This window comes from Chlamydotis macqueenii, chromosome 26 (assembly GCF_036417535.1).
Source record: "Chlamydotis macqueenii isolate bChlMac1 chromosome 26, bChlMac1.mat, whole genome shotgun sequence".
In the NCBI taxonomy this organism is placed as follows: domain Eukaryota; kingdom Metazoa; phylum Chordata; class Aves; order Otidiformes; family Otididae; genus Chlamydotis; species Chlamydotis macqueenii.
In genome coordinates, this window is record NC_141581.1 from 3,435,039 (window position 1) to 3,454,669 (window position 19,631).

Here is a 19,631-nt window from a genome sequence, read left to right on the forward strand (position 1 = left end):
GCACGACCCTAGCCCAGCTGCCCCACGCTGGTGCTGGTCCTTCCGCCCCACCCCGGCCGTGGTCCCCCGGCCACCCCCGCAGCTTCACTCCAGCCTGGGGCCCCGGTGGCTTCTGCCCAGCCGTGCCTGTGCGGGCAGCCAGGCCTCGCCCCCCGGCCCCAGCTCCCGATAAGGGATCCCTTTCCCCCAGAAGGGCCCCAGCTCCCTGTGCACGCTCAGCACTTTTCCAGCCCCAACTATTTAAAGTCAGCGAAGAGCTGGGGGGGGGGCCCTTTCCCTCCCCCAGAACTGCTGACCCGATCTATTGGACTTTCCTCCCCGCAGCAGCACAGCCATGAGTGCCCAGGCGGCAGCAAGGCCAATATTCGCGGAGGGTGAGGATTGCCGGACGGCATGGCGGGAGGCAGCAGCTGGCTACGATGCTCCGGACGCCCACCTGGAGATCCTGGGGAAACCGGTGATGGAGCGCTGGGAGACCCCCTACATGCACTCGCTGGCGGCTGTGGCTGCATCGAGGGGTAACGGGGGGTCCTCTGGGTTTGGGGCTGTGCCATGGGGTGCAGCTCAGGTACTGGAAGTGGCAGCGTTCGCGTGAGCAGACAACGTTTGGGGGGAAGGTTGTTCCCGGGGGACCCTGCTGCGCACACCCCGCTCAATGCTGGTACTGCCACGGTGGGTGTGGGGCTGCAGCGGCGGCATTTGTGCTCTCGTGTCAGGGTGACACATTCCCAAAAGGGGCTGGGGACAGGGGGGCACAGCACCCACAGGGGCAGAGCACAGTCTCTCCAGCTTTTGGGGCTGCATTCCCCACGTACCGGTGGAGGGAGGGCTTCAGCAGCGCCGCTGCGATCCGTTGCTTGTTCCCACTGTGACCGCCCCGGGGGGGTTCGATGGGGGCAAAGGGCTGCCGCGGGTATAGCAGGGGAGATGGCAGGGAACGGGAGCACGGGGCTGCTCCTGGCTTCTCACCCCAGCACGAGCAGCACCGTGCTTTCCCAACGTGCACCGAAAAAAGCCCGATTCAGGGAAAGAGCGGGGCAGCATTTGGGGCTGGGGGTGCTCCAAGGTGAAAGAAAACCAGGGCTCTGCCTTTGCTGGGTTTCCGCTGGCTGCCCGGCGTCCCCCGGGGTGGCACAGCTCCCCCCAAGCTGCCCTCTCCTCCCCAGGCGGCCGCGTGCTGGAGGTTGGCTTCGGCATGGCCATCGCCGCCACCAAAGTGGAAGAGTTTGACATCGAGGAGCACTGGATCATCGAGTGCAATGAGGGGGTTTTCCAGCGGCTGGAGGAGTGGGCCAGGACACAGCCGCACAAGGTGTGGGACGGGCGGTGCTGGCGCGCGCTGCTGGTGGGCGCCTGGTGCCGGGGCTCATCACTCTGCCATCCCGCCTGCAGGTCGTGCCCCTGAAGGGTTTGTGGGAGGACGTGGTGCCAACGCTGCCGGACGGGCACTTCAGGGGTGAGGCACCGTGCAGCTGAGCCCGGCCAGACTGGGGAGGGGGCGGCGGGGTGGGGGACCCCGTGGCAGAGCTCGGGGTGCAGGTGAGCACCCAGCCCGGCTCCCTCCCACGGTGGCGGGGAAGCGGCACCTTGCCTTGGGGAGCAGCACGTTGCTGCCTTCTAGGGGCTGGAGACACAGGGTGCAAATTTAAATAGGGGAAAAAATAGTAACAGGCGATGGAGGGGGATCTTCCCCCGGCACACGAGCCCCGCCAGCGCCTCGGTGGTTGATCCCAGCTAACAGGCAGTCTCTGGTGTTCCTGGGCAGGGATTCTGTACGACACCTACCCGCTGTCGGAGGAGACCTGGCACACGCATCAGTTCACCTTCATCAAGGTAACGCAGCCGGGTGCAGCGCCTGCACCTCCCACCGCCCTTTGTGAGGGGCCAGAGCCCCCAGCTTGGGTGGGTTTGTGGGAGATGGGGAGCACACAGGGCTGAGAGGAGAATTTCAGAGCTCAGGAGTCAAAACCAGAGCCAGGTGTTGGTCTGCAGCCCCCGTCATCCCAGCACCCTTGTTGCTGCCCAGGACTTAGCGCCTTCTGGAAAACCCCAGTGTTCCCGTGATGTCCCCAGCATCATGGTGGCATCGGCAGCACTTTCACTTCGCATGGTTGCAGCCGGATGGAGGGGAGCAGTGGGAGGGCGCAGAGGGCTGGGGAGAAGTGAGAGCTTGGGGCGGGGGGGATAAGGTGGGGGCTGTGTGCTGAGCAAGGGGTGCTGTACAAGGCGAGGGCAGGGTGCTGGGTACTGAGCCAGCCCCGCTCTGCGCCATTCCCGTTGCAGGACCATGCCTTCCGCTTGCTGCAGCCTGGCGGGGTCCTCACCTACTGCAACCTGACCTCCTGGGGGGAGCTGCTGAAGACCAAGTACAGCGACATCGAGAAGATGTTTGAGGTGAGCGCAGGTCCCTGGGCTGGGGAGAGCCGGGCACCCGCGGCCCGAGCTGGGGTCATCAAAGCCACAGCACCAGCCTGGGCACCTGCTGCATCCCCTGGCACTCGCCCGATGCTGTGGCAGCACAAGTCAGAGTGCTCCGTGGACCTTTAACTCATCCGTGATGGCTGGGGCTCGGCAGGGAACATCTGAGGGAAGGCCTGAGGGTTTTTGCCAATGGCAACCCAAGATGGGGCTCCCAACATCCAGCTGCTTGCGCTGTCCCGTGTCCCCGCTGGCCGAGGCTCAGCACCATCTCCGCTCGCATCCAGGCAGCTCAAACCATCGCTGCTGCTCCTCTCCCGCAGGAGACCCAGGTCAAGCACCTGGTGGAGGCCGGGTTCAAGAAGGAGAACATCAGCACGGCGGTGATGGACCTGCTGCCCCCCGAGGACTGCAGGTACTACTCCTTCCACAAGATGATCACACCCACCATCGTTAAGCACTGAGTGTGCTGGCAGCCTGCCACCTTCCCTCGGGGCTGCCCAAAGGCGCAAGAAGCAAACACTGAGGAGGAGAGGCTGATGTGCTGAGAAAAGCTCTTATCTCCTTTGATGCTAATGAGACAAGATTCAAGTTGATTTATCTGGAGGTAGGAGATGGCTGGACGCTTGGGATGGAAGTCCTGGGTCTGGACTCGAAGGCTGGGGACTCCCTGCCCCACCGCAGATGTCACCGAGCCCAATGCCCCAAGGGGCCTCTGCAGAGGAAGGTCCCGCTCTGCGTCTGTCCCAGAGGCTGGCTTCCACCCAAGACTCCAAATACCCTCAATTCCCTCCTCTCCAAATACCTCAATTAAGCTGCAATTTAAGGGCATGGCTCTGAGCCTTTAGCCAAAGGGGTTCAAGGACGAGAAGTTTCCTCTAAAAACTGCAACATTTTTAGAAATCACACGAGCTAAATAATCTAGACTAGGCAGGAGAAAGGGGGAAGACGGGGCAGCTGGAGGCATTTTGTTCGAATTGGGTTTCGGCTGCTCCTGGAGCAACTCCCCAGTGAAGTTTCTGGACACTTTTGGCTAAAGCCCGTCATAGCAAGTTCTGATTCTGACGACCTCCTTGCAGTTCAATAATGCAAAAATGACATATCCTCTCTCTACCCCGAAGGGATAAAATCCATTAAAAAGGAATGACACACACACGACTGCTGTTTCAGAGCAATTTATTTCTTTCAGAAGTGCGTGTAATTCTGCAGTGGCTGTTCCTCCTCCCAGGCTGCTGGGAGAACACCACCCCGACTCCTGGAACACATCCAGTACCAAAGCCCAGTACCATGGGCTGCTAAAGAATGCTGCAGCATTCATTTTTATTAGTCATATTTGGATTTTAAGCATTACTATTTTACTTACATTATAGAAACAGAATTCATTTCTGTCTGCTGTGCACACAGATACAAAGGACTCATTTGATCCTTTGTAGGAATTAAAAACAAAAAGCAGCTGGTGGGTAAGAGAGGAGCGCAGGGAGATCTCAGGTTCACCTGGATGTGCATTGGTCTCAAAACTTCCTAACAAAGCCGAGAAGAAGTCCCAGGTTTCTGGCATGCATTCATGTCATCTCATGAGAGGTAACTCAAAACATTCTCCTTCCCCCACAGGCTATTCAGACCAGAAAACACCACACTGAATGCTATCAAATTCAACTCCTGCTTTTTAATTCAGGTTTTTAAAGCAGTTAAACACACTTTAGCTAAGAGTGGTGGACTAAAGACAGAAAAGCATCTTAACCAGGTAGAGCTTTATTGGAAGGCTTGTGAGAACACAGATTTGTTGTGCGTATGAATGCAAGCAGGTGCCCCAGGCGGGCGGTAAGTGGGCAGGTCATAAATAAGAGGCTATTTCCTGTACCAGATCTGAATCTTCTTCTCCCGTTTGATTTTCTTCTGAAGCTGCAGGATTCCATACAGCAAAGCTTCAGCAGTAGGTGGGCAACCTGAGAGAGAAAAGGGAAGCCCGCGGGGCGGCGAGCCGCACTGAGATGTAGCCAGCAGAAGGAGAACCGATAAGCCGCTGGCTTTACCCCACAGCAGGCTGTGATTTCCCTCTGGCTTTGTCTGTCACAGGCTGCAGACTTCATATAAGCAAGAGGGCTGCAGCTTTAAAGAAACCAAAGTGATGTGCTTTTCGAAAAGCACAGAAATGCTTTGATTTTAAGTAAGGTCACATCTCACAGGACAAAGTCTCCGGTTGACTAAACTACAGCCCACACTTTACACAACGGCTGCTGGTGAGTAACATCACCAGAACAACTCCACTGGCTTACTGGAAACCCCAGGCAGATCTTAAAACAGAGTTTGAAACAGAAAGAGCTTTTAAAACGACACCAAGCACCATCCAGACATACAAAATGAACTTCACTCCCGCCCTGCTCTGAGTTAGTGCCGTGGCACGCAGAGCGCGTCTCCCTTACCTGGCACATAGATGTCCACTGGCACGATGCGGTCGCAGCCCCTCACCACGGAGTAGGAGTAGTGGTAGTAACCCCCGCCATTGGCACAGCTGCAAGAGACGGGCAGGTTTCAGCACATTGTCAAACGTGGCTCAGCAGCCCACGGAAAAGACGAGCAGGAGGCAAAGGAGGAGGTGAACCTGGCGTCCGAGCACTGTGGGGCATGGAGCCACCCGACAGACTTTACAGGAAGGGATGGAGCGGGTGCCAAGGTTTACGCCGTGGCCATTCAGCCTCGTCACAAGCCCTGGCTGGAAGGCAGAGGCTACGCTCACAGGCTGTCACATTTTAAGCTGAATCAAACCAAACCGAACTGTTTTCATTACTCTTACAAAGCAGATGTTCAGAGAGTCCTTCCTCTGTACTGCAAAACCTTTTTTATTTTGCCTCAGCTGCACAGAGCATTTCTAGGACTTGTTCTGTCCCCTCCAGGCCTTGGTGAAACGGCCACCCTCAGCCCCAGCAGCTCCAGGAGATGAACAAGCTGTCAGTTCCACCATGCCAGAGCTCCCTGGAGCTCAGATTTCATGCTGCACAGTAGAAATATTTCAAAAGCTTTCCTCTAAATGCAAATTCTGAGATTCTAGACATACACAAGTCCTCAGACTCTGGCAGATGCAAAAACCCCAGAATCTTTCACTAGGAAGACTCCGCAGTTCACAGTGACTTGACAGACATCATTCTCCTCCTCCTGATCAAAGGGAGCCTTGTAACAAGGCCTCTTTATATAATTTAAGGGGCTGGAAATACAAACGAGAAATGAGTTCCCCTCCTTTAATCTCTCCAGTCAAGCAGAGACACCAGATTTCGCCCAGGCAGTATAAGGCAATAAGGATGTCCCGTCACTTACCTCCCCATGGAGACCACGTAGCGAGGCTCCGGCATCTGGTCATAGACCTGCAGAACACAGACATTTCAGACTGCTCTCCATTTGCGTCCAGGCTGCACAGCTGTGCACAAGGCATCCACCACAGGCTGTACCTTTCGAAGAGCTGGAGCCATTTTGTTCGTCAGGGTGCCAGCCACAATCATGACATCGGCTTGCCGGGGACTGGCTCGAAAGACCACCCCGAAGCGGTCCATGTCATAGCGAGGAGCTGCCATGTGCATCATCTCCACGGCACAGCACGCCAAGCCAAACGTCATTGGCCATAAGGAGCTCTGCAGCAGGAGAGACGCCAGTTACAGGTAGAGAATGCTGAAAGCAGGAGCAGAGACTGTGCGAGTGACACGGAACAAGAGCTGACAAGACAGAAGAGGAAACAGAACAAGAAAAGTTTCAAGGTCTGCTTAGTCAGAGCTTCACCAATGAAGACGGCGTTTGCCGTTACACAGGAAAGCAAAACCCACAGCTCCTGGGAAATAGGCGCGTAGAGATCTGTGCGTTTGCAACCAGAGAGATGCTGAATGTGCCCAAAGCCGCAGACACTTGCCTTTACATCTCACGCTGCTAAAACAGCCGCCTCAGAAGCCCCGCACAAGGGCAGCGGCAACTGGAGAAGGCAAAACTCAGGTATGCCAGAGCACACTGGATTCAGGGCAGCGCCACTTGTGCAGCCTTCTCCGTGGCAGGGAGCAGCTGCTCATTGCGTGGACCATGTAAAACCAGAAAGTGCCTTTTGCTCGTTACCGCAGGACAGCTCTATTCAGAGAGGCAGCCTGCGCTGCTTTGCACCACCCTCACATAAGCGTCTCTCTCACACTCTGACACAGTACGCTAAATGTCAACCTCTGACAAGAAACTTGACTATTTCCCTGCGGAGAATTTTGAACCTATTTTTATCCTGAGGAGGAGATGGCTCAAATCCACTTCCCACCAGCACCTCAAAGCATTTGATACCATTTCTCCCTCGTGAGCATGACAGTTTCGGCAACTCACCCTTCGCGCCCAGTTGATGAGGTCATCGAGTTTGGTGACGATGTATTCACCCTTGCTAGTGGGGACGTAAGATTTTTTCTGAACAACAGCTGAGCTCTTTTGCTGGACTTGGACAGAGCTGAAGACAAACGGCGCAGTAGTATCAGTCTCCAATTATTAAGTATAACTGCAGAACACAATCGTTAGCCTCAAGGAGCTGTGATCCCATAAGGAATCCGTGGCACACTGCTTATGGACAATCTTACCCTCTGCTACCACTGGAGACTGTGTTTATATCATGTTTTTCCCCCTCATTGTGGGGAGATAGGTGGAGTTTGCTGCTCAGGCAGAGCGCCTCTGTTTGCTGTACGCAAATTACAGAGGGTGCCCGGCGGGCTCGTCTCCAGGGCTCGCAGACTGACAGCAGCCTACCAGTTAATCCTGGCTGTTAAGAAGTGAAGCGAGGAAAAGATTGTCACACACAGGCAGACAGAGCTACAGCAGACAGGTTTCTTCCCCGTACCACTGGGGATCCCAGGCCTCAGGGAGGGAGAACGTAGCTGAGGAACCCGCTCTGAGCGCAGCGTTACCTGTCAGCGTGGTCAGCCACTGGCGTCTGATGGAGCAGCTGAGTGTGGACAGATGTCACAGCACCGGGCCTGGGAAACAGAAAAGCCATTGCACCTCCGTGTGACACGGTCGCACGCCCCGACGCTGCCTCCCCCGGCCTCGACCCTGCAGGAGCAGACATCGCTGCTCTCCCCAGAAATGGAGAAAGCAAGCGCTCTGATCAAACCAAACCGGAGAAGAGAACCCCACTGAACACCCAACCCTCCCACTGCCAGCACAGCTCACTCGGGGCTCCCGGGCATGGAGGGAGCTGCTGGGCAGTGGCTCCCCTCGCACCAGTGCTCACACGCGCGGACACAGTCAGGTCCACCCCATTCCCGACCCTCACCGCCAGGCCAGCACGCTGCGCCGAGGGAGACGAAGACCTGCAACGAGAGAGCACGGGAGAGCTCAGCTCCGGCTCCGGCTCCGGCTCCGGCTGGAGCCCCTTGCCACGGGGAAGGGAACGGCCAGGCCCTGGGAGAGAGCTCAGCACGGGACTCCCGCCCTGGGGATGAGCCCCGGCCCGCCCCGGAAGGCACAGGGCCACCCCTCGTCCCCGCTCCCCAGGGACCTCAGCCCCGTAGCACCGAAGAGAGCTGCAGCGCCGGAGCCCCCGCGCGGCCCGGTCCCCGCCCCCCTCTCAGAGCCCCCAGCTCGGCCTGGTCCAATCCCTCCCTCAGGACCCCGGACCCCCCAACCCCGTCCGGTCCCCCCACAGGGCCCCGGGGCCTCCAGCCCGTCCCGGGGTCCCCTCAGCCTCCCTCCCACAGAGCGCCATGGCCCAGCGCGGCCCCGGTACTCGTCCCCGGCCCCGCTCACAGCCCAACGCCGCCATCTCGCCCGCAGCCCTTCAGGCAACCTCTGGGCGCGGTGCACCCGCTAAGCGGCCCGGCGCGGGCCCGGTGCGCCGCCTTAGCGCGCCGGCGGGGAACGCGGGGCCGAGTGCGTGGGGTTCCGGGGGCGCACGCCGGGCCCTGCCCCGGCCCGCGACAAAACGAGGGGGCGGGGGAGGCGAGGGGCGCACCCCGGTGCCGCGAGGTCCTCGCCCCACGGGAAAAACATATGGGCGTCCCTGGGTGGGCTCGAACCACCAACCTTTCGGTTAACAGCCGAACGCGCTAACCGATTGCGCCACAGAGACACCGCTGTCGCGGCCGCCCCCGCGCCCGCTGCTGTGGGCAGCCGCACCGCGCCGGTACCGGCCGCCCTGCTCCGCCGGCGGGGCCCGGGGCCTGTCCGTCCCCCTCCCTCCCCAACCGGGCTCCCCCGCCGGGGCTCGGCCCTCCTCAGCCCGGGCCCGGCCGCACTGGGGGGTGACAGGAGGGGAAAGGGGCGCTGGCGCACAGCCGAAATAGCTCAGTTGGGAGAGCGTTAGACTGAAGATCTAAAGGTCCCTGGTTCGATCCCGGGTTTCGGCAGGCAGTATTTTTCTTGCCCACTGCCGAGGGGCCAATATCGCCACTTTCTTTCTGTCAGCCCCTCAAAACCACCATCCCGGGGCTCTCAGGCGGCGGTGAATGCATCACAGCCTCCCCAAAGCGTGCTTCAAATTGTTTCAACATCCTAGAACCAAACAGCAGAACGGGCAGGTACAGGGGATGCAACACTGCACGTGGAAGGAGGCAGCTGAGGGGAAGAAAAGCGTCAACTAAAATGGGACAAGCTTGCTCTCGGCAGGGACGATGTATGCAAGTACCTGTTTTAAATAAAGCACAATAACAGAAAACAGTAAGTGTGCTTTCCTGTACTTAATAACGTGAAATTGTGCGACTGAAACATGATACTACAGTTTTATCCATTACACAAAAATAATCTTCACCATATGTAAAACTGGGGTGGAAAAGCGTGTGCCTGTGCGCAGCTTAAAACTGGTGTTTGAAATAAATGAGCATATTCAAACAAAAGTAATAATGACAAGCCTTTGATGATTCACTTCATCCAACTTTAATTGACAGACAATTCCATACAACACAAGACTGAATTTGGTCTCGAGGCATGATATTCCAAGTACTGTAAGTAACCTTTAACACCTGGTTCAAAAGTTGAAAGTGGTTTTTAAAGATGTAAACATTTTAGAGCGCTTCAACACAACACCCCCTCTTAATCATCCTCAGGCAGAAGAACGCAGTTTGATTTTTAAAACGACAACTTGTCCCTGCTGAATCAAACTCAGACCCTGTTATAGCCAAAAGGTACAAAAAGACTGAGATGAAGGCAAGGTGATTGGGGAGTTCTGCTTCCATGCAATGGCTCGAAGAATGATCTTAATTAACATCCCTTACCTACTGTTAAGAAGCGGACACACGATTATGTTTTAAAGCAGAGGGAACGTGAGGATATGCCGGCTTCTCAGCCGCCACAGCAGCGCCTGAGTTCCCGGGCACGAAGCTTCTGCGTTCTGAGGCAACAACTCCCTCTGCGCCACTCACAGCTCCGGAGTTAACTCCATCCGCTTGTCATTACATTGTTGTATCATCACAGAAAATGCATTACTGTTTTAATGAAAAACAAAAACCTGTCCAGTTAAGTACCTGTTATACTCCTATGATTTAGGTACCCGTGAACGTTCCTTTGATAATGTGAAAAAGGATTCCAAATGCATATTGAAACTCATTACAGAGTACAGAGTAATTAAAAGTGTAATTAAAATATACCCAGGCAATAACTACAGCCAGAATACACATCTGTATCTCAACTTACATTTAATCTTCTCCCTTAAATCCAGATCGTCATTGGACAAGCAAGTAGATCACATTTGCATTACAGTACGGAAAAATACTAATCACGGGGCTTCTACCGTTAAACAGTTGTCTGTAACACTGCAAGTCTGTCAGAGGCAATTGGCAACATGCCGCACCTTTAGCAAAAGCTGGGGGAGGGAACACCACATGATTAATTTTGATATTTAAATCAGACAGAAAAAAGACAATTAAAAGTGTTCCTAAAATCATGGCCTAAAAAGAAAAAAAAAAAAACCCACCCACTATTAAAACAGCACTCAAAGACTCAAAGTTATTTCACTTTTAAATGGAAGAGTGAATAGTTTTTGGTTTTTAAGCAAACACCGATTCCTTTTCCACTGAATTTTACAGCCACAGAAACAAAGCCTTTGTTATCCAGACTGCATCGCTAACTATCAGTTTTATTTCCTACACTTTTAGAGCCATGTAAAGCAAGGACAGCCATCCCACTGGAGACATTCTCAGACAGAAAACCTGTGTACATTAATAACAGAAAGGCACCAGGCAATACATGGCTACATAATTTACATGCTTTTTTGAGGACAAGAGCCCTTCCTTTGAGAGATATTTGGCCAAAAATAATTCATACAAAACTCTGTTACATCAAGGAGCTCTGCAAAACACTCGCAGGTTTCGCAAGTTCCATGTTACGGGCACTGACCGGGTGAGGACTGAGGCGGCCGCGCACTCGAAGTGCTCCTACACGGTTTGCGTTGTCTTTTACAGGCAGCTCAACACGGCAAGACCAAGGGAAGCTGTGTGCAGCGCCAGGACGCAGAATTGAGAGCAAGGACTGAAGACACAGCTGTATCTGACAGTAGTACAGCATTATAACGGCTACATCTTTTGAAGATATACACATGGATTTAAAAAAGCAAGAATTACACATTTTATACAAAATCATCACTTCACTATATACACTCAGTGCCAGTATAACCTGGGAAAGTTTGTACCACTGTTCAGATGCTGCCGGCAGACGCTGGATCGGACTTCCACTTTTTTCTTTCTAGAATTTCTTCATCGAATATTTCTCTCTCTCTGAAAAGGAATACATTGAAGTTCTGTGGTAAAAAATAATCTTAACATATTAAACAGTTCGCAATGTGCTACAGCAATTCAGTGAGAACGTTTCCCATGTTCAATCATTTTGTTACTTAAGATAAAGACAAGCTTGCCTTACAGAGGGAGGATACTGAATTCCCTCACCCTTATACTCTCACTTTTCCATATAAACAGTGAACTAGTAAGAAAAATTTCAGAGAATACTAAAAATAAAAATATACCTCTTGCTCACAGATGGTCCTTTTATGTACTTCTCTTCTGCCTTCTTGTAATCTATGTCATCCACAGCAGAAATTGCATAAATGATGGCCTATAAAAGTATTTACTTAATTTATACTTGCGAAACAAAAACTAAATTTAGTCCACATCTCACCCATAACCCTGCCAGCCTCCTAATGCCAACATCTGCAGCGCCCGCAGGAAGCACGTCGCGATTCACACTGCTGCTTTATTTATTCCTTTTCTCCAACACGCCACGTAAACATATTTGTTCTCTGATTGCCAGCCCGTGAACATGGCTTCAGAGCCTCCTGCCCTGATTTTAATATTCCCTGCTCAAGATACACACAGGAACTAAGCGCAGCCTCACGCCCTTTGAGCTGAAGGGACCGTGACCCAAGTTGGTCTGTAGGCAGGTGTGAAGACGCCTGCCCGGCGTGAACATCACCCAGCTCCTGGGGAACACTCTGCGAGTCAGTAAACTTGAACCAAGTAACACTAGTGTTATTTACCTACTTTAACATTCACTTTTCTCAGTGTTTCATGTTTACTTACTTCAGGTAAAAGGACATCTGAAATAAATTTTATTCCATCTCCGTTTATTTGATGCAGATTTTTAGTGTCTATTTCATGGTAGACTTCCTTCAAGTAGTTTACTACAAGGTCTAGTTGTTCTTCATCCTCTAAATAAGTGTCAACGCAGGTCATATACCGACTTGAATTCAGGAATTCCTTCAGCCACCGGGATTGTTTTCTGCTTTTCAAAATAGCCAAAAGGTGCTCTTCGGCCCCCTTAGTCTTTACTATAAACTCCACTATCTTTTTATTTGCTTTATCTCTAGCAGCTCTTGTTCTGTCAGGAAGAAGTTTCTTGGAGGGCTTCTGAGGTGAAGTTTCTGATGAAGACTCTTCCACATCTTCCTCTGCTGTGTTTGGAAAGGTCATTTGAACTAAATCTTGGTAACCTTGCTTTCTAACTGGGTAGCCTGAATAGAAAAGCCACAGTCCTTCTTAAGTATACAAAGCAAAGGGTTTTCTTGCATACATAATTACATATACAAATACAAAATAAGCGACTTTCTTGGTAAGAGAGAGGTTTTTCTTCCTCCCCTACCAACATCACCATCAACAACAACAAAAAATCATCTTAATTTTGCCTTAAAAAAATAAATTAGGGGGTTGAAACTGAGAGGAGCTCTGAAATGAACTCCCTACAAAGCGAAGTAGCCAGTTACCTGACTGTCTTTAACAATGACCATTTATTTAACTGTTGTTGTGGAGCTAAAAGCATTCGAGTGCAGTAACAGCGTGTAGTAATTTTAACAGTTCCCCCCCTCTCTGTGTTCGATGCCTAACTCAACACATACTTGTAAACAGAGCTAAACTTACTAACTAAGAGAAGACTACAAAAGATAATGAATTCACTTACTGATATCAGCAGCAAAATATTCCAAGAAAGATCCCGTAAAAGAATGGCAGCCTAGAAAGTCCAAAACAGGGTTATTTATCAGTTCAATTAAGCCTTTGAAACAAACCTGACAGTTTTGGTGTTATCTTTCTTCTGACATATATCAGAAGAGATGGCATCATCTGACTCGTCTGCTTACCTACTCTAATTCGATAGTCCGAAATCAATCGAATGCACCACTCAATTTCTTGGCGATAATCTTCTTTGGCTCGTTCCTACAAAACAGGAGCCATTTACAGTTCTAAAGAGCGGCTATTGAAGCTTCTAGGGCTAAGACACTAACCAGGTAACAGAAACTGCTAATGACAATCAAAGTTTACCTGCGGTTTTCTGCATTCCCCTGAAATTCAACTTCTGCCATCACTTTGTCACACAGCACGAGAGTGGCTTTGTTTTATGTCAAAAACCCACAAGTGAAAACAAAGCGAGACTCCTAAGCAACTGCCTGCCTTCCACGCGGAAAAAAGGTGTCGGGGGGATTCCATTCCCATAGCACTCTCCGCTGTTTGGAGCACAAGTTACGTTTAATTATTTTGTCGAATAGAGTGAGAAAGAACAGAGAATCGTGAACAAACTGTGACGAGCTGGCTGCACCAGACTCCTCCTGCAGGGTCAGTTACACCTCGTGTACACGCTTTATTTTTCCCCAACACACGTATAGACTCGCAGTTACATGTTACTGGTAGTACTTACTATGAGGTCCTGCTTTTCTTCACAATCAAAATGCTTCAGATTCTTAAGAGATACTGACAAACTGGACGAAACAAAGAAACAGTTAGGGAAAACAGGCAGTTCGGTTGCACCTCGATATCTACTGCCATTCTACACTTCCCTGAACATTAGATTTCATAAGCAATTCAGGAATGCAGGTTTTACTAGTTTTGGTTTTCATAACAAGCTAAAACCATGGAATCTTTTAACAAATGAGAAGTATTTGTTTTTACAACAAAACTAAAGGCAGGCCTCTGACTCCAGAAAGTTTAAGCACCACATGTTAAAAAACAAACAAAACACCCCAGTAGCTAGGTCCCCAGCTCTTTTTTAATTCCCCACATAAGCGTCAGCTGTTCACACGAGTGCCAGCCTGTCTCAACTGGCCCACACCTGCAAATCCGCACCTTACCTGGTCCCTCCCTCAGAGATCAACCTTCGCTTTAACTGACACTAATTGCCCCGTACCAGGAAAAGAGTATAGGACACTGCTTAAAAGAAACTGAAAGTTCAAAACGTTATCAGAATCCACAACATTTACCCTTTTTTCTTGTCGCTTGTATTCCCATCTATGAACAGTACACATGCCCTTCTGTGTTTCTGCTTCACATTTTTCACCTGTTGAAAGGACAAAGTCTCATTAGCACCCTAAAAATCCTCATACCCTTACAAAGCAGGAAGATACTATGTAGTACACCCCATACTTAAAGGAAGCTACACAAACATGAAGGATTAAGTGCAAAGTGGCAAGAACAGCAAGTTACCCCAACTGAGCGTTTCTGTTAGCCCACAAGGATCCATCCTCTTTCTTTCGTTAGCTGGGTACAGCAACTCTAACTCACAATATAAGATCTAAAACTGAGTAGTAACCATCTGCTCCAATATAAACGTATCTGAAGTAATCACATTTATTTTTTACGTGCTTTTGTCATATGCTAAGTTTACTTCCATTATCTTTGGAACACTTCTGCTGGAAGATCTCTACCATTTCCAGCTCCACACAAGTCAAGAATGGCAAAAGACACTTAAGAACCTGGTAAGCTGCTCCTTATCACTCTAAGAAGGCAGTGAGCTGCTCTTACCACTGCTGGCCAATAAGGATACCTTCGCAATTTGCACCAGACCAAAATTCCTTCTTCAATTGATTGTGGTTCTGTAATTAAAAATAAATGAATTTTTCTTTAAAAAACACGAGACAAGACAGTTAGCTTGCCCTCTCTTACCAGCCTCCTTTCGGGAGTTTCAATTCAATGCTTTTACGGGTTTCAACTAAGGTGACGGGGCAGCCCCCCGCATCCCCCAGAAGGCAGCACAGGTCGCTCTGAATACAGCGACTCGGGCATTTCAATCCTAGGCCCCTTCCCAGTTTCACAAGTTTTGCATTTCACTCTGTTTCAAAGCGCCTTTCCGTGGCATCCAAGAAATTCCTTTTATTCCAAGCTTGAACAAAGCCGGATTCACTTTCTAGAAAGGTTTCGTTAGCATAGCTTGTCAGCAAGCTAAAAAGCACACATAGCCAAAAAGAGCAAACCAAACTTGGGTGAAAAAGTTCCATATAGGTACATTGACGTCTCACCTTGATGTGATAAGATACTAGGAAGTTCTTCATCCTCCTCCTCTTCATCTACCAGAGCTGAGAGGCGAGAGAGACTCTCTGAAGTCTCTGTCTTTGAAGACAGGTCAGACAATTCCAGTCCTGCCAAGAGCAGCAAGCACCAGTGTGCATAAGCGTGGAACAGCGATTAAAAATTATTCGCTTTAGACCAGGTGAAACAACTGCGTAAGCGACCCTCCAGCAGCGCGAGTCCCTGTAACACAGTGGCCTGCCGCACCACACCCGCTCTCAATTCCTGCCTAGGTAAGGGCCCAATGGTCTGAACGGAAGACGAAAAGGGGAAAGAAACAAGAACAGGCTGGTTTCAGGACTCCGTACCAGTCTGTTCCTTTACATAACATCATTTCATCTCACTGACCCACACACTAGCTGGATAGCAGGAAAGAAAAACTACGTAGGAAATTAGCAAGTCAGCTCACGAAGGGTAAGAACTACTGCTAAACACACGTTTTCAATGCAACACCCTAAACAAGTCCAGACAACTTAAACGCAACACTAGTTTTTAGTGCGTATTCACACAGCTGCATTTTTGCTTCTCCAAAACTCAAAAGGAATTAAAATCAGCAGTTCAAGAGCCACCTTCACGAAAGCACCGCAGCACTCCAAGATGAGTAACAGTGCTCGACAAGCGAGTGGGATGAAGTTTCCCCTTCCCCCAGCGATATACCCACCTTCATCTTCCTCAAAGTCAGGCAGCTGGAACTGCTTTACTTTATTCATAAGCACATGTGAAGTATTCTTATTTTCTTCCTCTTTACTCTGAGAGGGGAAGCTATGGGAAAGCGTCCCGTGATTAGAAGGCCCAGATGCAGACTCAGGGTAACTCCTGAGTTTCCTTTTTCTGCATGAGGACACAGTGGCACCAATCTCTTGCCCTCCATTAATCCGTTTTAAGCTCACTGCCTTCTTTCTTCCACCTAACTGCTTTGCTAGACTTTCACTCTCACCACTGATGCGTTTTTCCAAGTCATTCGAGGCATTTTTACAAGAGGAATCCAGTAACGTCCTTCCAGGTTGACATTTGGCGTTCGCCCTTCTGACAGGTACCACCGCACCAGACTTGCGGGGAACAGACAGGGGAGACCCCTCCCCAGCAAGCGGCTGTGTTCGATCCTTGGGGGAACCACTCCCACACGAGACAGGTGATCCTGCATCTCTTAGCCTTTTCCTTCCTAGCTTAGTTTTTTCCGCCTTGGGCTTAAGGGAGACTTCATTTCGCGGTTCAGACTTTGCCAACAACCTGGGCTTGACTTTTTTCTGTCTTGGTAGTGATTTTGATTCTGGTGTTTTGCAGTTTTGACTATCTGAGTTTGATGTATTGCACAAGTCCCCAGTACTACATTTGGATGCGTTTGTTCCGCTTTCCTGTGCTTTAGTGCTCTCCTGCAAAATGAAAGAGCCTTTCCGGTTTTGTTTTTTTGTATCACTCTTCAGGTTGGGCTTGTTTTTCTGTTCTCTTTTCTTCTTGGAAGACTCAGGCTCCAACTTCTCTTTAGAGCGAAAGAGTGATCGAGATCTACGTAACGGGACAGATGAGAGAGACTCTGCACTGTTCTCCTGGGATAACCGAGTAGTTGGTCCTCCTTCTGAAGGTGGTACTTGTGTTGCTAAGCCATTTTGATTCAAAATATCCAGGGCAATTTTAAGAGAACGGCGATATTTCAGTTCTTCCACAGCCTCACTCAAATTATGCCTTTGATCTGATGAAGAAGAACAAGCAATAAACTTGATTTGTAGATAAGAAATGTCATTTATAGTATACCTTCTATTTAAGATACAACTTAACACCCAAATCACCCGTGACTCTTAAGGCAAAGTACACAGGGACACACAAAGTGCAAGCTTCCAGCACATTATCTTAATGCAAGCACACACAAGTTCCTTCATCATCACTTCCAACACACTACACAAGGGAAGAGCAAAAGCAACTGTGATAACGTTTAGTCTATTTTCAAACTTTATGGATGGAATGGAAAGAGGGAAAAGAAATGCAAAAAAAACCCCTCTCATTAAATACATAAGCAAAATGAATAACTACTGTTCCCCAGGTTGAGTTTTTGTTTATAGTTTACTTTCAGAACATTTACAAGGCAGCAAACGTTTTGACATCTCACCTAAGTTAGAGGCAATGTTTTCTACACATTCTTCCTTCAGGGGTACAATATCTGCACAGCTGACATTAATCCTGAAATCACAACAAAGCTGACTGAAAAAGTCACAGCAGCAAACACCACTAACAGCACAACACTGCTTTCATCTGGCAATAAACTTGACATATTTTTTTTCCCCCCCCCCCAAAATCTGTACTTGTTAGCAGAAGTTAAGGAAAGAAAAACGCACGAAGAATGCCTGAGCTAACAGTCTGTTGTTGATGGGTGCTCCAGGAGACAACTATACAGCCAGCTCTGAAAATGCAACGGGTTTTGGGTGAGCCGTACAATCCTTCTGTAAATCAACGATCTCATTTCACAGATACCTTCAGATAAAGGGATTACTTTTTTTTTTCCAAGTGTCTAACAGTGCAAGTGTACAACAGTAACAAGGATACTTAACTGTTCTTCCAAGCCAACTATTTCAACTTTAAAAGAAGCCTCCTTTGCAACATTAGCAGATTTTTTCCCAGCAATTCCAGTTTTGCACAAAACCTACGTCAGAGAGAAAAATATGCGTTTAAAATCCTTGACCAAGTGTGTTAGAGCGTGAGACAGACCTGACACCAAAACACTGTTAATACGAACAGGCCAGAACAGACTAATATTCCATGGCATCTGGTTGCCACATTAGGACCTCCACAAATTAGCTCTTTTTTAAAGTGTATATGTGTTTACTTGGAGCTCTTACTGCTCCGTTTCATCCATTCCTAAGTCATATTCACGAACTTATCCTCATTTGTAAACGTGCTTTACCTTTGCTGGCCATAAACGCTTCTTCCACGTGCAAAGAACATACTCTTGATCTGTCATGACTGTGTTTCACATAGAAAAGGAAAGTTCCGGTGTGCTATGAAGAAAAAGGGAATTAAAGTTAGCCAACACTGGGTCCATTTTTGCCTTCTTTTTTTTTAAGAAGAAACATAGGGCTTAAATAGAACATGCATTATTACGATTACGTACTGTTTTACCTCCGAGATCACCGGACTAATACTACTTTGCAAGCACTCTCCAAAATTAAGTTTTAAAAGTGTATCTTTCTACAGCTGTGCACCGTAAGGAGGTCTCACAGGACACGCAAGCACAGTAAATATTGTCGTAAATAAGCACAAAAAGCTACCACGGGCCTGCACGTTCCGCAGCTCCCTACTACCAAATCCGGACAATGGATGCCACTCGTCACGTCCTACAAACGACGCCATGCTGTGCCGATTTTTGCAGGTGGTTTACGATTATAATCCGAGTGAGCCAGCCGCAGAGCTCTCACGTGTTTCGTAAAGACCTGAAAGGCTAACGAAGACCCCGTACTTACAAAGCCGCACACTTCGTTTTCCCGGGCACGCCGGGACGGGGGGGGCCCCGCCACCGGAGGACGGCGAGGAGGAGATGTCACCGCCGCACCCCGCCGGCTCGGGGCAGGGACGCGGTTTCGGGGAAACGAGGCGGCTCGACAGCCCCACCTCAGCCGGGGCAGGCCAAGGGGGGCGGGGGCCGCCGCACCGGGACCCGCCCCGAGGCAAAGGCCGGGACCCGGGCGAAGCGGGCCCGCTGCCCCCCAGCCAGGGGGGCTCCCGCCGCGCTGAGGGGACGGGACGCGTCCCCCCCACACTCCTGCCCCCCTCTGAGGGGACGGGCCGCGCTCGCCGGCCCCGGTGCGAGCCCGCAGGCCGCCCTCCGCCCCTCCGGGCCCCGGGGGGACGGCCAGTCACCGCGCGCGGGCCGAAGCGGACAGCGACGCCTCCCTCCGCGACCAGGCCGCCTGCGTCTGCGCAGGCGCCGCCCTCCCCTTGGCAACAGGACAGCCAATCAACAAAGCGGAGGACGCCTCCTTCCCGCCGCCAAAACACATGCGCTCCAGCCAATCAGAGAGCCCGCTCCTCCGATTGCTCCGCCCCTTCCCCTTTCTATGGGCGCGTCCCCGCCAGTGGCGTCACTTCTCTTGCCCGCCGCGGCGGTGACGTCAGGGGGGGGGAGGTGGTGGGGGATTGGGCCGTGCTTTCTCCGCGTGTCCAGGGCGGCACGCGCTGCGGGCGGCGTGGCGGTGACGTCACTTCGGAGCCCCGCCCCGGCAGGCGCGAGGGGCTCCGCGGCCTGGCTGCCCCGCCCGGCGCTTCCGCCTCGGGCTTACGCGAAGGCGCTTTTCCGAATTCGGCGTCACAAGGGATTTGTGGGGGTTTTTTTTTTTGTTTGTTTTTTGTTTTTTTTTTTTCCCGATTAAATTATTTTGCGGGCCCGAGCGCCCTTGCGTAACACAGGCCCCGGCGTGAAAAGGCCGGTTGGTGTCGAGCGGGAGGGCTGTGTCGCGCGGACGGTGC

At 50.9% G+C, this 19,631-nt stretch overlaps 3 protein-coding genes and 2 non-coding genes across 7 annotated transcripts; 2 read left to right on the forward strand and 3 right to left on the reverse strand.

Annotated features, from left to right (window-relative positions):
- The first annotated feature begins 111 nt into the window (after positions 1 to 111).
- Positions 112 to 3,574, forward strand: GAMT (guanidinoacetate N-methyltransferase). The gene is made up of 6 exons (XM_086767287.1): positions 112 to 518; positions 1,167 to 1,312; positions 1,393 to 1,456; positions 1,766 to 1,833; positions 2,284 to 2,394; positions 2,742 to 3,574. The coding sequence occupies exons 1-6, from the start codon at positions 335 to 337 to the stop codon at positions 2,880 to 2,882; spliced, it is 714 nt and encodes a 237-aa protein (XP_086623413.1). The 5' UTR covers positions 112 to 334; the 3' UTR covers positions 2,883 to 3,574.
- A 580-nt stretch (positions 3,575 to 4,154) lies between these two features.
- NDUFS7 (NADH:ubiquinone oxidoreductase core subunit S7) lies at positions 4,155 to 8,288 on the reverse strand. Of its 3 annotated transcripts, none has more exons than XM_086767288.1 (8): positions 8,170 to 8,288; positions 7,697 to 7,733; positions 7,171 to 7,278; positions 6,760 to 6,877; positions 5,862 to 6,041; positions 5,731 to 5,777; positions 4,842 to 4,930; positions 4,155 to 4,364 (listed from the first exon to the last, which is right to left on the reverse strand). In XM_086767288.1, the coding sequence occupies exons 1-8, from the start codon at positions 8,183 to 8,185 to the stop codon at positions 4,267 to 4,269; spliced, it is 693 nt and encodes a 230-aa protein (XP_086623414.1). In that variant the 5' UTR covers positions 8,186 to 8,288; the 3' UTR covers positions 4,155 to 4,266. The 3 variants fall into 3 exon arrangements, with proteins under 3 accessions (XP_086623414.1, XP_086623415.1, XP_086623416.1); XM_086767289.1 differs by lacking the exon at positions 7,171 to 7,278 and adding an exon at positions 7,329 to 7,397 and having other exon boundaries at positions 8,170 to 8,281; XM_086767290.1 differs by lacking the exons at positions 7,171 to 7,278; positions 8,170 to 8,288 and adding an exon at positions 7,329 to 7,397 and having other exon boundaries at positions 7,594 to 7,699.
- Positions 8,289 to 8,417: 129 nt separating this feature from the next.
- Positions 8,418 to 8,491, reverse strand: TRNAN-GUU (transfer RNA asparagine (anticodon GUU)). The gene has a single exon. It is a non-coding gene; the product is annotated as a tRNA-Asn (tRNA).
- Positions 8,492 to 8,695: 204 nt separating this feature from the next.
- Positions 8,696 to 8,768, forward strand: TRNAF-GAA (transfer RNA phenylalanine (anticodon GAA)). Its single transcript has one exon. It is a non-coding gene; the product is annotated as a tRNA-Phe (tRNA).
- A 510-nt stretch (positions 8,769 to 9,278) lies between these two features.
- Positions 9,279 to 18,166, reverse strand: PWWP3A (PWWP domain containing 3A, DNA repair factor). The gene is made up of 13 exons (XM_010125110.2): positions 18,073 to 18,166; positions 17,720 to 17,811; positions 17,281 to 17,351; positions 15,838 to 16,866; positions 15,128 to 15,247; positions 14,634 to 14,704; positions 14,093 to 14,169; positions 13,534 to 13,594; positions 12,980 to 13,055; positions 12,802 to 12,852; positions 11,928 to 12,358; positions 11,375 to 11,463; positions 9,279 to 11,129 (listed from the first exon to the last, which is right to left on the reverse strand). Exons 1-13 carry the CDS (start codon positions 18,127 to 18,129, stop codon positions 11,051 to 11,053), a joined length of 2,304 nt encoding a protein of 767 aa, XP_010123412.2. The 5' UTR covers positions 18,130 to 18,166; the 3' UTR covers positions 9,279 to 11,050.
- Positions 18,167 to 19,631: the final 1,465 nt, after the last annotated feature.

Bases quoted from the DNA above. Each gene is read 5' to 3' on its own strand.
- NDUFS7 (XM_086767288.1), bottom strand. The intron at 6,042-6,759 runs GTGAGTTGCCGA...CTCCTGCTGCAG, and splicing joins TCATCAACTGGGCGCGAAGG to AGCTCCTTATGGCCAATGAC. The intron at 5,778-5,861 runs GTACAGCCTGTG...TGTGTTCTGCAG, and splicing joins TGGCTCCAGCTCTTCGAAAG to GTCTATGACCAGATGCCGGA.
- GAMT (XM_086767287.1), top strand. From the start codon at position 335: ATGAGTGCCCAGGCGGCAGCAAGGCCAATATTCGCGGAGGGTGAGGAT. The intron at 1,834-2,283 runs GTAACGCAGCCG...TTCCCGTTGCAG, and splicing joins ATCAGTTCACCTTCATCAAG to GACCATGCCTTCCGCTTGCT. The intron at 2,395-2,741 runs GTGAGCGCAGGT...CCTCTCCCGCAG, and splicing joins ACATCGAGAAGATGTTTGAG to GAGACCCAGGTCAAGCACCT.
- PWWP3A (XM_010125110.2), bottom strand. From the start codon at position 18,129: ATGACAGATCAAGAGTATGTTCTTTGCACGTGGAAGAAGCGTTTATGG. The intron at 13,595-14,092 runs GTAAATGTTGTG...TGTTTCGTCCAG, and splicing joins ACAAGCGACAAGAAAAAAGG to TTTGTCAGTATCTCTTAAGA. The intron at 11,464-11,927 runs GTAAGTAAACAT...ATACTTTTATAG, and splicing joins CAGATGTCCTTTTACCTGAA to GCCATCATTTATGCAATTTC.